The following is an 11,631-nucleotide window of genomic DNA, read 5'->3' as shown; positions in this document are numbered from 1 at the left end:
GTCCCTGATGCTTTGCTAAGCTTGTTCTAAGTAGGTGCTTTAGATCACTGAGCCATCTCTCCAGCCCCGCTATTCTTTACACTTTTCATTTGTGACTTCTCTTTTCTTTCTTGACCAGTCTTTCACAGGCTTGCAAATTGTAATAATTTCCTCAAGAGAAAAATAAGTAGTTTTTGTTGTTATTGAACCTTCGTATCCTTCTTTCCATGTCTTAACTTCTATCTCATGTTTATTTTTGGAGATGGAATCTCACTGTGTAGTTAAGACTGGCTTTAAACTCGTTGTCTACACCAGAATAACCTCAAATTTGTGGCGGTCCTCCTGCCTCAGTCTCATAAGTGCTGGGATTACAGGCCTGCATCACCATAAAGATCATTTTATTACCTATGTTGCATTCTGGATAATTTTCTTAGGTCTGTTTTCTAGTTCATCATTTGATTTTTCCTTCTGTGCTCCATCTGCTGTTCTGTACACCACTTTTCTTTGAAATAACTCTGCCCATTCCTATAAATTCTGCTTTTTTAGGATTTGTCTTTTTTTTTTTTTTTTGGTGGAACCGGGGATTGAACTCAGACCCTTGCGCTTACCAGGCAAACACTTATTCTACTGAGCCATCTCCCTGGCCCTTTGTCTTTTTTTTTTTTTTTTCCTTTGTCTTTTAATTATAAATTCTTCTACTTTTATCATCATCACCACCATCACTGTCGTGCTAGGGGTCACATTGAAGTCCTTGTGCATGTCAAGTGTGCACTCTCCTAGTCAGCCATATCCTTAACCCCAACAATAATTATAAATGTAGTTATTTTTGCTTTTCTTTTGATTGTTCCTTGGTGTGCTAATTCTTCTGTCCATTGTGTATTCTGATTTTCCCTTGTTATGAACTGTTGCCTCATACGGGCTGTAACTTTTTTTTTTTTCTTCTCAGAACCAGGGATTGAATTCAGGCCCTTGCGCTTGCCAGAGAAGTGCATATTCTACTGAGCCATCTCCCAGGCCCCCCGGGCTGTAACTTTTTATTGTGAATTTTGTGAATTCATATCCTGTAGGGGTTATTTTCTGTGACAGGCTTATTCCTAGGTTGCTAACTAGCTTTTTTGTTACATTTGCCAAGGATTTTTTTATTTAATGATTTGGCATTTCCTTTCCATATTTTGGACTACATGTTCCTTGAAATTTCAATTTTGATGTGGTTCTGTTTTGCCTGTAGATCCTGGAGCGGGTGATATGTTCCCTTGCTGCTTCCATAGCCTGCTGGGTCCTTGTTTTCTTTTTTTAAAAAAAATCTTATTTGTTTATTTATTTATTTGGTACAGGGTCACACTATGCAGCTTGGACTCGTAATGGACCTCCTGTCTCAGCCTCCCCAGCACTGGGATTTCTGGTGTGCGCCACCACACCTGGTTTTGGTGGCCTGCTCAGTGCAGGGCCAGCATGACACTTGGTACTAGGGATCGAGATGGGGTCCTTGTGCTTGCCAGGGAGGCTGTTAGACCACCAAGCTATCTCCCTGGCTTCTAGGTCCTTGGTTTCTTTTCTTTTGTGTGCGTGTGTGTGTGTGTGTGTGTGTGTGTGTGTGTGGAGTTCCTTGTTTTCATGGAGCTCATGTGCTTAAGGATCCTGGCTATGTATAGGGTCACATTTCCAGTTAACCAATCTATGAAGGCCGAAGGCCACGTGTTAGTCAGTTTCCCATTGCTGGGACAAAATACCCAGTGTACACAACTTAAAGGAGAGATTTGATTTGGCTCACAGTTTCCAGAGGGCCCAGTCCTTGGTTGTCTGGCTCAAGGCAGAAAGCGCATGGCAGAAGGCTTGGTGGAGCAAGGCTGTTCAGTTGGCGTGGCCTGTGGCACCAGGGTTCAGGTCCTGGTCTCTGTACTTGCCTAAGCAGGCCCTTAGTCCACTGAGCTATCTTGCCAGCCCTCTAGTCTTTCAGTCTGTGGCAGCAAGGAAACAGAGAGGGGGAGGAGCAGGGAGAGGACACACCCTCCTAGGTCACACCCCAGTAACTCATCCCCAAGCAGGTGAGCTTGCGTAGGGCTCCAGGCTCATCGGTGGGCGAACCTCTGGTGAGTGTGGTGCTCCCAGGCCCCGTCACTTTCCATATGAATGAGCTTCTGAGAGGACCCTTGAGCTCTAGACCACAGTAGCATATTGTGTCCTCATGTTAGCGTTAAACCCCTGTTCCTCAAGGCCTGTGTCCAAATCAGACACCAACCTCAGCCTCTTAGTTCGGTACTTTGGCTTCATATCTTGTTTCTGGCACTTGAGGATTTTTCTTCTTGGCTAAGTTCGGAAAAATTATTATTATTTTTTGGTTGTTATAATTGGCACTGTGTATCAGTCTAGTGTTTATCTTCGTTGGCAGATCTGAAGAGTGGTCATATTTCCTCTGGTAAGTATATTATGTGAAGTTTTGTATGTACTTCTTTAAAGCTAAAATTTCTGGAATTTGTATTGGTATGTACAGAATTTCAGTATTGCTAATTAGCATCAAATATAATTTCCATTAAAGTTTAGCAGTTCCACTGATATCGGATATGATTATTCATTTAGAAATAGTGTTAATTAAAAAAACTGTCAGCCCCAAATCTGCCAGATCAATCAGTGTGTCATTATTCAAGTTGGCCTTCCTTAAAGCTGTAGGGCAGGGGCGTAAAGCACCTGAATTCTTTGTAACTGTATAAGAATGGTGGCCTTCATGCTTCTGTTTTCAGTTGGATCACCGTTTCCTTCTGAGTTGCCTAGTCTCCTCGACTCAGAGACCACCAGAAGACCCTCTGCTTATAGTGTTCTAGTCCGTCTGTCTGGCTGTCTTTCTTTCTAAATGTGTTTGGTCCAGGGTCTCACTACACAGCTCAGACTCATAGTGAACCTCCTGTTTTCAGCCTTCCCAGTGCTGCGAATACAGGCCTGCACCACCATACCCAGACTTAGTGGCCGGCTCAGTGCACCTGAGGGCGGGACCAGCATACCCTGTGGCACCAGGGTTCGAGCCCCGTTCCCTGTACTTGCCTAAGCAGGCCCTTAGTCCACTGAGCTAGCTCACCAGCCCTCTAGTCTTTGTTTTAGCCTAGCTCTCCATACTCTTCCATCTTCTGGCTGTTACTGAATTCCACAGTTGTAACAATAACCACACTTAGAATTGAATTTCTGTATTAGTCTGTTTTATATTACTATAATGAAATTCTGAAGGCCAGGCACTTTATAAAGAAAAGAGAATAATTTAGCTCAGCCTTAGAGGTTCAAGAGCACAGTACCACCCATGCAGCTCTGGGGAGGCCTCAGGGCAGATGATATCTTGGTGATGGGAGTGTGCATGCACATGAGAGGCCCTCTGATGAGAAAGGAAAATGCGATGGGGGCAGGGAGGCAGGCTTGCGTTGTTTGTGGTGTGTGTGTGTGTATATGTGTGTATGTGTATGTGCTTACCTGTGTGCACGCATGTGTGTGTAGGACAAAAATTGAACCCAGGGCCTTTGGACTGAGCTACAGTCCCATCTCCAGCACTTTCTTTTTTTTTTTTTCCCAGCACTTTCTTAATTTTTTATTTTGAGATGGGACTTGCTAAGTTGCCCACACTGGGGTTGAACAGGCTTGTACTTAAAAAAAAAAAAAAAAAAATTGTTATAGGGTGTTACACAGCTCAGAATTGTAGTGATCCTCTTGTCTCAGCCTCCCCAGTACTGGGATCATAGGCGTGTACCACCACACCTGGTTTTGGGGCCCGAAGTAGGGCTGGCACAGCATGTGGTACCGGGCATCAGACTCAGGTCTTTGATTGCTGAGCTGTCACCCCTGCCCCAGGGTTGCACTTTGTGTAGCAGTCCTCTTATGAGCACTAGTTCAGGAGTCCTGTGAGAATTATCCTAATCTCTTCTGAGAGCAGTGTCCCTGGTGTCCTGAGGACCTTCCACTAGGCCTCATCCTGCAGAGGTTCCACCACTTCTTTATTATTATTATTATTATTATTGTATTTAGTGCAGTGTCTACAGGGTCTTACTACACAGGTTGGACTCGTAGTGATCCTCCTGTTTTCAGCTTCCCAAATGCTGAGATTACAGGCATGCGCCACCACTCCCAGTCTCAATCGCCCTCTCAGGCACCCCCAGGGGTGGGGCTGGCATGGCACACCAGGAATCGAACCCTAGCCGCTTTGCTCTGCCAGAGCAGGCACTTTAATCTGCTGAGCTATCGGGCGGGCCTTTTTTTTTTTGGCTGGCTCAGGCTGCCTAAAGAGCAGGTCTGGTACAGCATGTGGTGCCGGGGATTGAACAACAGTCCGCTGAGCCTGACTGAGTTTGCCCAAGCAGGCACTTTAGACAACTGAGGTATCCTACCAGCACCCCCACCCCACCACTTCATTTTTTTTTTTTTTTTTTTGTGGAACTGGGGATTGAATTCAGGCCCTTGCACTTGCTGAGGAAGCACTTATTCTACTGAGCCATCTTCCTGGCCGCTGTTTTCTTCCTTTTTTTTTTTGGCAGAACTGGGGATGGAACTCAGGCCCTTGTGCTTACCAGGGAAGCGCTTATTCTATTGAGCCATCTCCCTGCCCTTCCCCCCCCATTGCCATGCTATTGGCCAACCTTTCAACACATGAACCCGGAGGGGACAGACCATGTCCGAACTGTGGCACCCTTGCTCTTTTCCTATTCCTGCTCATGTTCCCTTTTATTTGAATTAAGATTCAGCTTGTCAAGTTGTTAAGGAGTCTGACTGGGATTAGATTTATACATTAATTGGAAGATTCTTAGCAGCTTTGCAAATTTGAGTCTTTTCTTTCAAGAACATGGAATTCCTCTCCAAATGCCCCCAGCCCCCTTCAGTAAAGATTTGTAAAGATTTTACACATTTTGGACTCATTTTTGTTCGTATTGTGAGTGGGATTGTTTATCCCATAGCTTTCCTGATGGATTATCTTGTTGGTGCCATGCTAGGTGAGGCCTCTGAGCTACACTGCAGCCTTTCCTGACAGATTACTGTTAATTGTGGATGGGCTGCATCCCAGCTTGGTTTGGACTTGGCCTTGTTGGGTCTTAGATGCTGCTACATTATTTCCTTCTGTGATGTTCCCCATTAGCTTGGGATTCTAAACTCATTAGTTTGTATCTTCTGCAAAACCAAGCTTTCACAAGAGATTTTTCCTCTTTACACTCTTCGTGGAAATATTGAGCAATAAGATTGTACTTAGGATTTATCTCCAAAGTGCCGTCATGTTTATACTTCTTCATTTAAATAAAATTAAATTCAGTCCTGCTCTAGTCTAGTGCAGGTTTCCAGGAATTCTAATGATTGTGTTTCTCCACCTAGAGAAGTCTCTCTGCAGCCAACCCCGTCGTTCTGTATCTGAGCGAGCTCCTGTTCTTAGCCCTGGGGTCCCCCGTGTTAATCCTTTCCACCACCCAGTCCCCTCTCCCCGTGTCTTCTCTGTCCTATCCCCTTTCCTTCTTTTTCTGTCTTTTTGAGCTCAGTAGTAGGGGCTAACGTCTGAACTTCACTTGTCCCCAGCCAGGACATCACAGGTGACATTTACTACTTCAACTTTGCCAATGGGCAGTCCACGTGGGACCATCCGTGTGACGAGCACTACCGGAGGCTGGTGGTTCAGGAGCGGGGGAAGCTGTCGGCTTCTGGGGTGGCTAAGAAGAAGGACAAGAAAAAGAAAAAGGAAAAGAAAGACAAGAAGGACAGAGAGGCCTCCAGAAGCCCTGTGGTGAGCAGTGGGTGCCAGTTCTGAGAGGTGGGGCTGAGACCTGCGGCTGTTGGGTTGCACACGGCTGTAGGTGTGTGTAGCCAGGAGGCCCAAACGGCAGTAAGAAACTCTCGATAGTGTGTCACTTAAAGTTTTCTTATCTTCTGGCAGTTGTTCCTGTCCTGAAACAGTTCCACTTCTTTCTTTCTGGAGCATGTGTGGCATAAACAGGCTGGTAGGAGAGCAGCACTGCCAGCCGTGGTGTTCCACGGTAGTCTAAGTGTGGCATCTGCCACTGGCGTGGGGACAGGCATTTTGGGAGGCCAGAGAGCCTCCTGAGCAAGTGTGCTTCCTGGGTGTCTGGGTGTCCTAGCGTGGGCTGGTTATTTGCTTAAGGCGGTATGAATTCAGTTATGAGAACACCAGTACCTTCAGGATTCAAAAGAAAAGCATTGAGCCTGATCTACTGCCCAGCTTTTCTTTGTTGCCAGTGTCTGTGCTTAGTGGTGGATAACTGGAGTTTAGTTGCAGCGTGATCACGGTGGTGTAGCGTAGCTTTTGTACTGAATTCTGAGTGTCTTGTAGTCATTGTTGTTTTGTTACGTTAGCATCTCTGAACTTAGGAGTGGAAGTTACTACCCTCATTTTAGGCGGAGCAGGTTGGGAAGTGTAGGGAGCTGAGACCCAGGCTGGCCCACGTGTAGGTGTTACAGGGACTGGGCCTGCTTCCCTTCCCTCAGGCAAGGGGCTGTGGGCACATTGAAGAAGGGGCAGGGGTATGTGTATGTGGAGGAACTCAGTCCTGTCAGGTAGGGAGCGCTGGGTACATTTTTTCACCCTCTCAGTGGTCCAGGTTCTTTTGTCTTTTGTTGTTGTTTTTGTTTATAGTCTATTTCTCACCGGAACCTGCCACTTCTCACTGAAGATTTTGTCCATCTCTATTTTCCAGTACTGGGGATCGAACCTAGGGCCTCACGCATGCTAGGTCATACTCTTATCATGGAACTACACCCTCTGCCGTGTTCTTTCCTAAGCTGTCAATCCTGGCTTTCAACAATTGTTGACTAATTTAGCCTTTTTATCATGTTCAAGCTTTGTTGATACCCCTTGCCTACCTGCATATTCCTCATCGTTCTGAGAAATAAGTCAACAAGCCCATTTCTGTAGATGGAGAAAAGAGGGCAGGTGATTTCCAAATAGGTTGAATTTTCTAAAATATGTTTGAAAGGCAAAAGTTGGCAGATAGGCTTTTCACTAACCAGGATTATGTAAAGTAATACTCGGGTCTGTGGAGGCTCTGGCATGACTACAGGTAGGAGAGGAAATCAAGTGAGGGCTCTAGGGTGGGGCTTGGGTGACACACTGAGTTCCTGCAGACCCCTGTTAAAAAGAATCTCTTCTGTACTTTGGAGAAATCAGAGCAGTTGGACAGCTTTGGGTTGTCAGTCTGGTTCTTTGGGCTCAGGAAAATCGCCTTTAGCTTGAGTTTGTCTGGGGGACAGGCCTGAATGAGCTGGCTTAGGCAGGTTGGTTCCCCTGGAGGTGTGCACTCCCAGCTGGAGGGCAGTTAGTGTGCATGTCTGCAGGAGCTGTTGGTTTTTCTAATGGTGTTTTCTACGACTGCTTAGGCATCTCCTAAGCCGTACCTCTGCTAGAAGACGCTAGAGAGAGTTCCCTAGGCTCAGGCAGTGGGTGTGCTTCCCCCTCTTTTCTCCCTTGTTGAAAATTTCTGGGAGATCTTGTTAAAAGGGAGGTTTTATAAAGTAAATGAATCACAGAATCTGTGAGCCAGGTAGCACCTTAGGGACAACCTGGCTAAAGACTTTTGGACTTTTGTTAATAGTAGAGACCTGTCTTCAGACCAGTTTCTCTGAAGAAGTATAGCTTATAACGAGAGAAATGGAGACACTCTGATTGAAGCTGGGGATGTGGGCCTTGATGGTGCCTGCTCTCTGTCACATGTCTTTTTTTTTGGGGGGGGGGCTTTTTTGAGACAGCTATGCAGTCCAGGCTGGTCTTGAGCTCACTTTGTAGCCCCGACTGGTCTTGAACTTGCAACAGTTCTCCTGGTTCAGCTTCTCGAGTGTTGGGATTACAGGTGTGCACCACCACACCTGGCCACCTGGCCATTTTGTAGGGTTCCCCTTTGTATTGAGTCTCCTGTGTACCATGGATCAAGGTTTGCATGCTGTAGATCTAGACCAGCTTCTTTGTAGAGAAGGTAACTGGAGTCTAGAAAGCAAGTATTTTCTTTAAAAAAATTTTTTTTTGAGGGGTTGAGGAGATAGCTCAGTGATTTAAGTGCCTGCCTGGCAAGCACAAGGACTTGTTTTTTTTTTTTTTTTAATTGAGAAACAAATATCAATGAGACAGTTTCAAAACTGATTAATAGGACACTTTCAATAATTAATACATTGTACATTGTTATCTTCTTAGTGGTTATCCGTAGTACAAGATGCAGACAGAATATCCTGTCCAAACACTATTAGTACAAATCTTTCTTCTCATTGAATTAAGTGAAAGTAGCTGTATATCTATCCTAACTATTTTGCGTATACAGATACAAAATGGTCCTTCCTTTGTATCACCTTTTTTTGGTTTAGTCCTGTTAGAAGTGGGTATTCCGTTGGCATCTAAGTACTATAGGTGCAAGGACTTGGGTTTGATCTCCGGTACCACATGCTATGCCAGCCCTGGAACGCTGGGTGCTCTGCTATTGGCCACTGAAACCAGTCCTGGTGGCACACACCTGTAATCCCAGTGCTGGAGAGGCTGAGACAGAAGGATCACTATGAATGAGCTGCTTAGTGAGACCTAGTACCAAATAAATAAATAATAAATTAAAAAATATTAATTTAATTTTTTATTAATTAAGTTTATCAGTACATTTTAGGTATACAAAAAGATCATAATTATCATAAGGAATTTGTACCTGAACATGATATAACTGGGTTCTTTTTTCCCCATCCCTCAAGTGCCTTTTTCCCCCCACCCTCACCTTTTAACCCATCTTTCCCTCTTTATTTACAAAAGCTTTAAAACAACTTACTTTCAACCCAAAGGAACTTTTCGCTTTTCTTTCTTTTTTGGTTTTTGCTTTAAGTGGAGGGCGGGTTTCTGCTAAGAACTTACTTGCCAAGGGTAGAGGTGTTAAATGTAAATCACAAGTGTTTTGTCTTAGCTTTCTCTGCATGTTTATGTACCCATCTAGGAAACACAGCCTGAGCAGGGACTTCTGCCTTCTTCCTTTCTCCACGGCCCATCCCCTCTCTCAGCACCTGGGCCTGCTGATCTGGACCTAGACCAAGAGATGGAGGCTAGAAGTGAGGGATCCTTTAAGAAAGGAAAGAGTCCGTGCATGTTGAGTGACACGCCATGGCCTCCAATGGGTGTCCTCTCTAGCAAACTGAAGCCACTGTCAAAAGGCCACGCTTCCCGAACCCACCAGATCTTTGCCGATATGGAGAAAATCTTAGGCAGGGCTCCAGCCCAGTTCAGGGCAGAAATAGCTGATCAGCCCGGTTTGGAGATACCTCAGAAGGCAACACAGAAAATCTGCCTGGGGTCTTCAGACCCTGAAATAGAAGAGTTGGAAATGAGGACCAGACAGCAGAAGCTTGGCGCCCTGGGCCCTCAGAACATCGGGGCTCTCTGGAATGGGCAGGATGTGCTGGAGAGCAGGAGTCAGGCCCCTGTCCACCCTAAGCCTTCTGAAGCCAGCAAGGGCCCACGGCTAAAACGCGAGCAGCATGGCTACAGCATAGCCACACTGAGCTCCACTGGCCCTGAGGGGGACAAGGGTCAGAGCCCTATTCCCTTGCCCTCCCCTGAGGAGGAGTCCTCCCTGTCCCCTGGTTCTTCTGACCACGTGCTACCCACCAGGCAGAGTAAGCTGCTCTCAGTAGATGGCAGCTTAGCTGACGATCTGAGCTGGCAGGGAGTTCCTGGGGAAGGTGAGAGCCTGGGCAGGGGAAGGCGAAGGAGAGAGCCCCCAGGCCTGTGGGTGGGACAAGTCTCCAAGCTTGTCAGCAGGGCCAGTCCTGGCAGCTGCAAGGATACAGAGCCTGATGTCCCTATGGCTGTGGGGAACACAGCTGAAAATCTACCGCAGGGACTCTTCCTAATGCGATCTGACCCCTTGGCATCAGAATCAGCTCAGGATGCTTCTTCTGAGGCTCCAGCCAGTGAGAAGAGCCACCCTCCAGAGTATCCAGACCCCCACAATGAAGGCCAGAAGCCTAGTGTGTCTGGGGCTGACCTGAAGAGCTGCAGCAGTGACGACAGCAGTCTGGCCTTGCCTCTTGGCTCTCTCCTCCTGCATGAGGTGAACAGCTTCCCTGGGGGCCGACAGAGCCCCCGCACCTCTGTGGTGGCTGTGGATCCATCAGACCCGCGGCCCAGAGATTCACACTCCTGCCCCTACCTGGCCTTCCAGTTGTCTCACATGCAGAGCTCTGCTGAGGAGCAGTCAGAGAGCGAAGACTACTCTGAGGATCGGAGGTTCTACCAGCACATTCTGCAGATGGTCAAGATCTCCCGGAGGTTGGAGGGCCTAGGGCTGCCCGAGAGTATGCCGGAAAGGCCGTGCAAAGACATTGCTGACATGGTCTGTTGCATGGAGGCTGAGCCTTTCAGGAAACCTAGTGAGGGTGAGCATGAGGCCATCAGAGCCGTGGAGAGGGACTCGCGGTTTCTGTCCTGGGGGCCACAGCTGCTGGGACTCCCTCAGGAGGTGGCCCCTGCCCCTGCAGAGCAGGAGGCACCACAGCAAGCCTACTGTCAGCCAAGCAGCCGTCTACTCAGGCAGGGGCTAGTCGAGCTGAGTTGCAGCAGAGGGCTGGCTACAGAGCCAGGCGAGACACAGCTTCTCAATCAGGTAGGCTTCTGAGAGAGTGGCCTGAGGCTTCAGGCAGGGTGGACCTGGCAGGGAGGGAGCAGGCGGAGTTCATGTCTTAGCACAGTCTTCAGGTTTGCTTTCTTCTTACCTACCCTCCCTTAGTAACTGTTGACCCTGTTACCCAAGAGGCTGTCTTGTGGGATGACTTGTATTTCAAGTCTCTTCCACCCTATATCCTGGAAGATGTGGCATTTTTTAACTTCTTTTTCCTGGGTATAATTGTTAATTAGTGGGTGGTTCACATGCTTTGAAGGTGATCAGTTCTCAGAGTGGGCAAGGTGGCGCTGATGGTGGGGATCACACAGGATGTAGACGCCTTCTAAGGTTTGTGAAGCCTTTCCCATCAACTAATTCTGGAGAAGGGGCATTGGGAGTAAGCAGCCCACATCAAAGCTGTGAACCTGCCCCTTCTTGGGGGCATGCAGGGCTGGAGAGTTTACACTCTTGTGAAGGACTGAGGCGCGCAGTCTCCTTGTGCTGTTCAGCAAGCTCTTTCTGCTTCTTTCCTCCTGGGCCCAGAAACCAAATTGCTGAATTGTGTCCTGCTTGTGCTGACCCTTTTTGTGACCTCACTTCCTCTCCTGCTGGGATTTACTGAAGGGCTGGGCTTACCCTGTCATTCTAATCCTTTGTCTCTGTAAGAGTCTACATATTCTTCATTCAGAAGAAGTCAGTTGGGATCAGAGACCACAGAGATCAGTCTGACTTTTCCTGGCTCTTTTGCTGTGGCCCAGCTGTGGCTTTACCCAGTTGTTTCCTCTGGTTCCTAATTGCTGACGTGCACTGGTTCTCTGTTAGCTTTAATAACTACTATAGTACTATAAATATCAGATAAGCTGCAGATTACCCTGCAAGTTTTAATTAGCCCAATGGCAGCAAGTTTATCTTCTCAGAAGGACAACACCATGCACAGCCCCACACTCAGTGTTAATGGCCATCTATAGAAGATGATCAGCTAGGGGCCAGGAATGTATGATCTCCCTGCTAACCCCTGCTTTAGTAAAGGCCCTGGAGAACAAAGGCCTCAGCATGCCTGTCT

General features: G+C 47.1%; 1 protein-coding gene across 9 annotated transcripts in view; it reads left to right on the top strand.

Annotated features, from left to right (window-relative positions):
• The window catches only part of Cep164 (centrosomal protein 164), a 78,227-nt gene that overhangs the window by 23,553 nt on the left and 43,043 nt on the right, over nt 1-11,631 (top strand). For 8 of the 9 annotated variants that reach the window (XM_023721148.1, XM_023721149.1, XM_023721153.1 and 5 more), the window contains exons 4-5: nt 5,512-5,716; nt 8,907-10,571. In XM_023721148.1, coding sequence (XP_023576916.1) covers nt 5,512-5,716; nt 8,907-10,571 — 1,870 coding nt within the window. The remainder of the gene's footprint in view (nt 1-5,511; nt 5,717-8,906; nt 10,572-11,631) is intronic. The other variant, XM_023721154.1, reaches the window with a different exon arrangement.

This window comes from Octodon degus, unplaced genomic scaffold, assembly GCF_000260255.1.
Source record: "Octodon degus isolate 3935 unplaced genomic scaffold, OctDeg1.0 scaffold00080, whole genome shotgun sequence".
NCBI classification, from domain to species: domain Eukaryota; kingdom Metazoa; phylum Chordata; class Mammalia; order Rodentia; family Octodontidae; genus Octodon; species Octodon degus.
The sequence above is the reverse complement of the archived record's forward strand: the minus strand, read 5'-3'. Positions and strand labels throughout refer to the sequence as shown.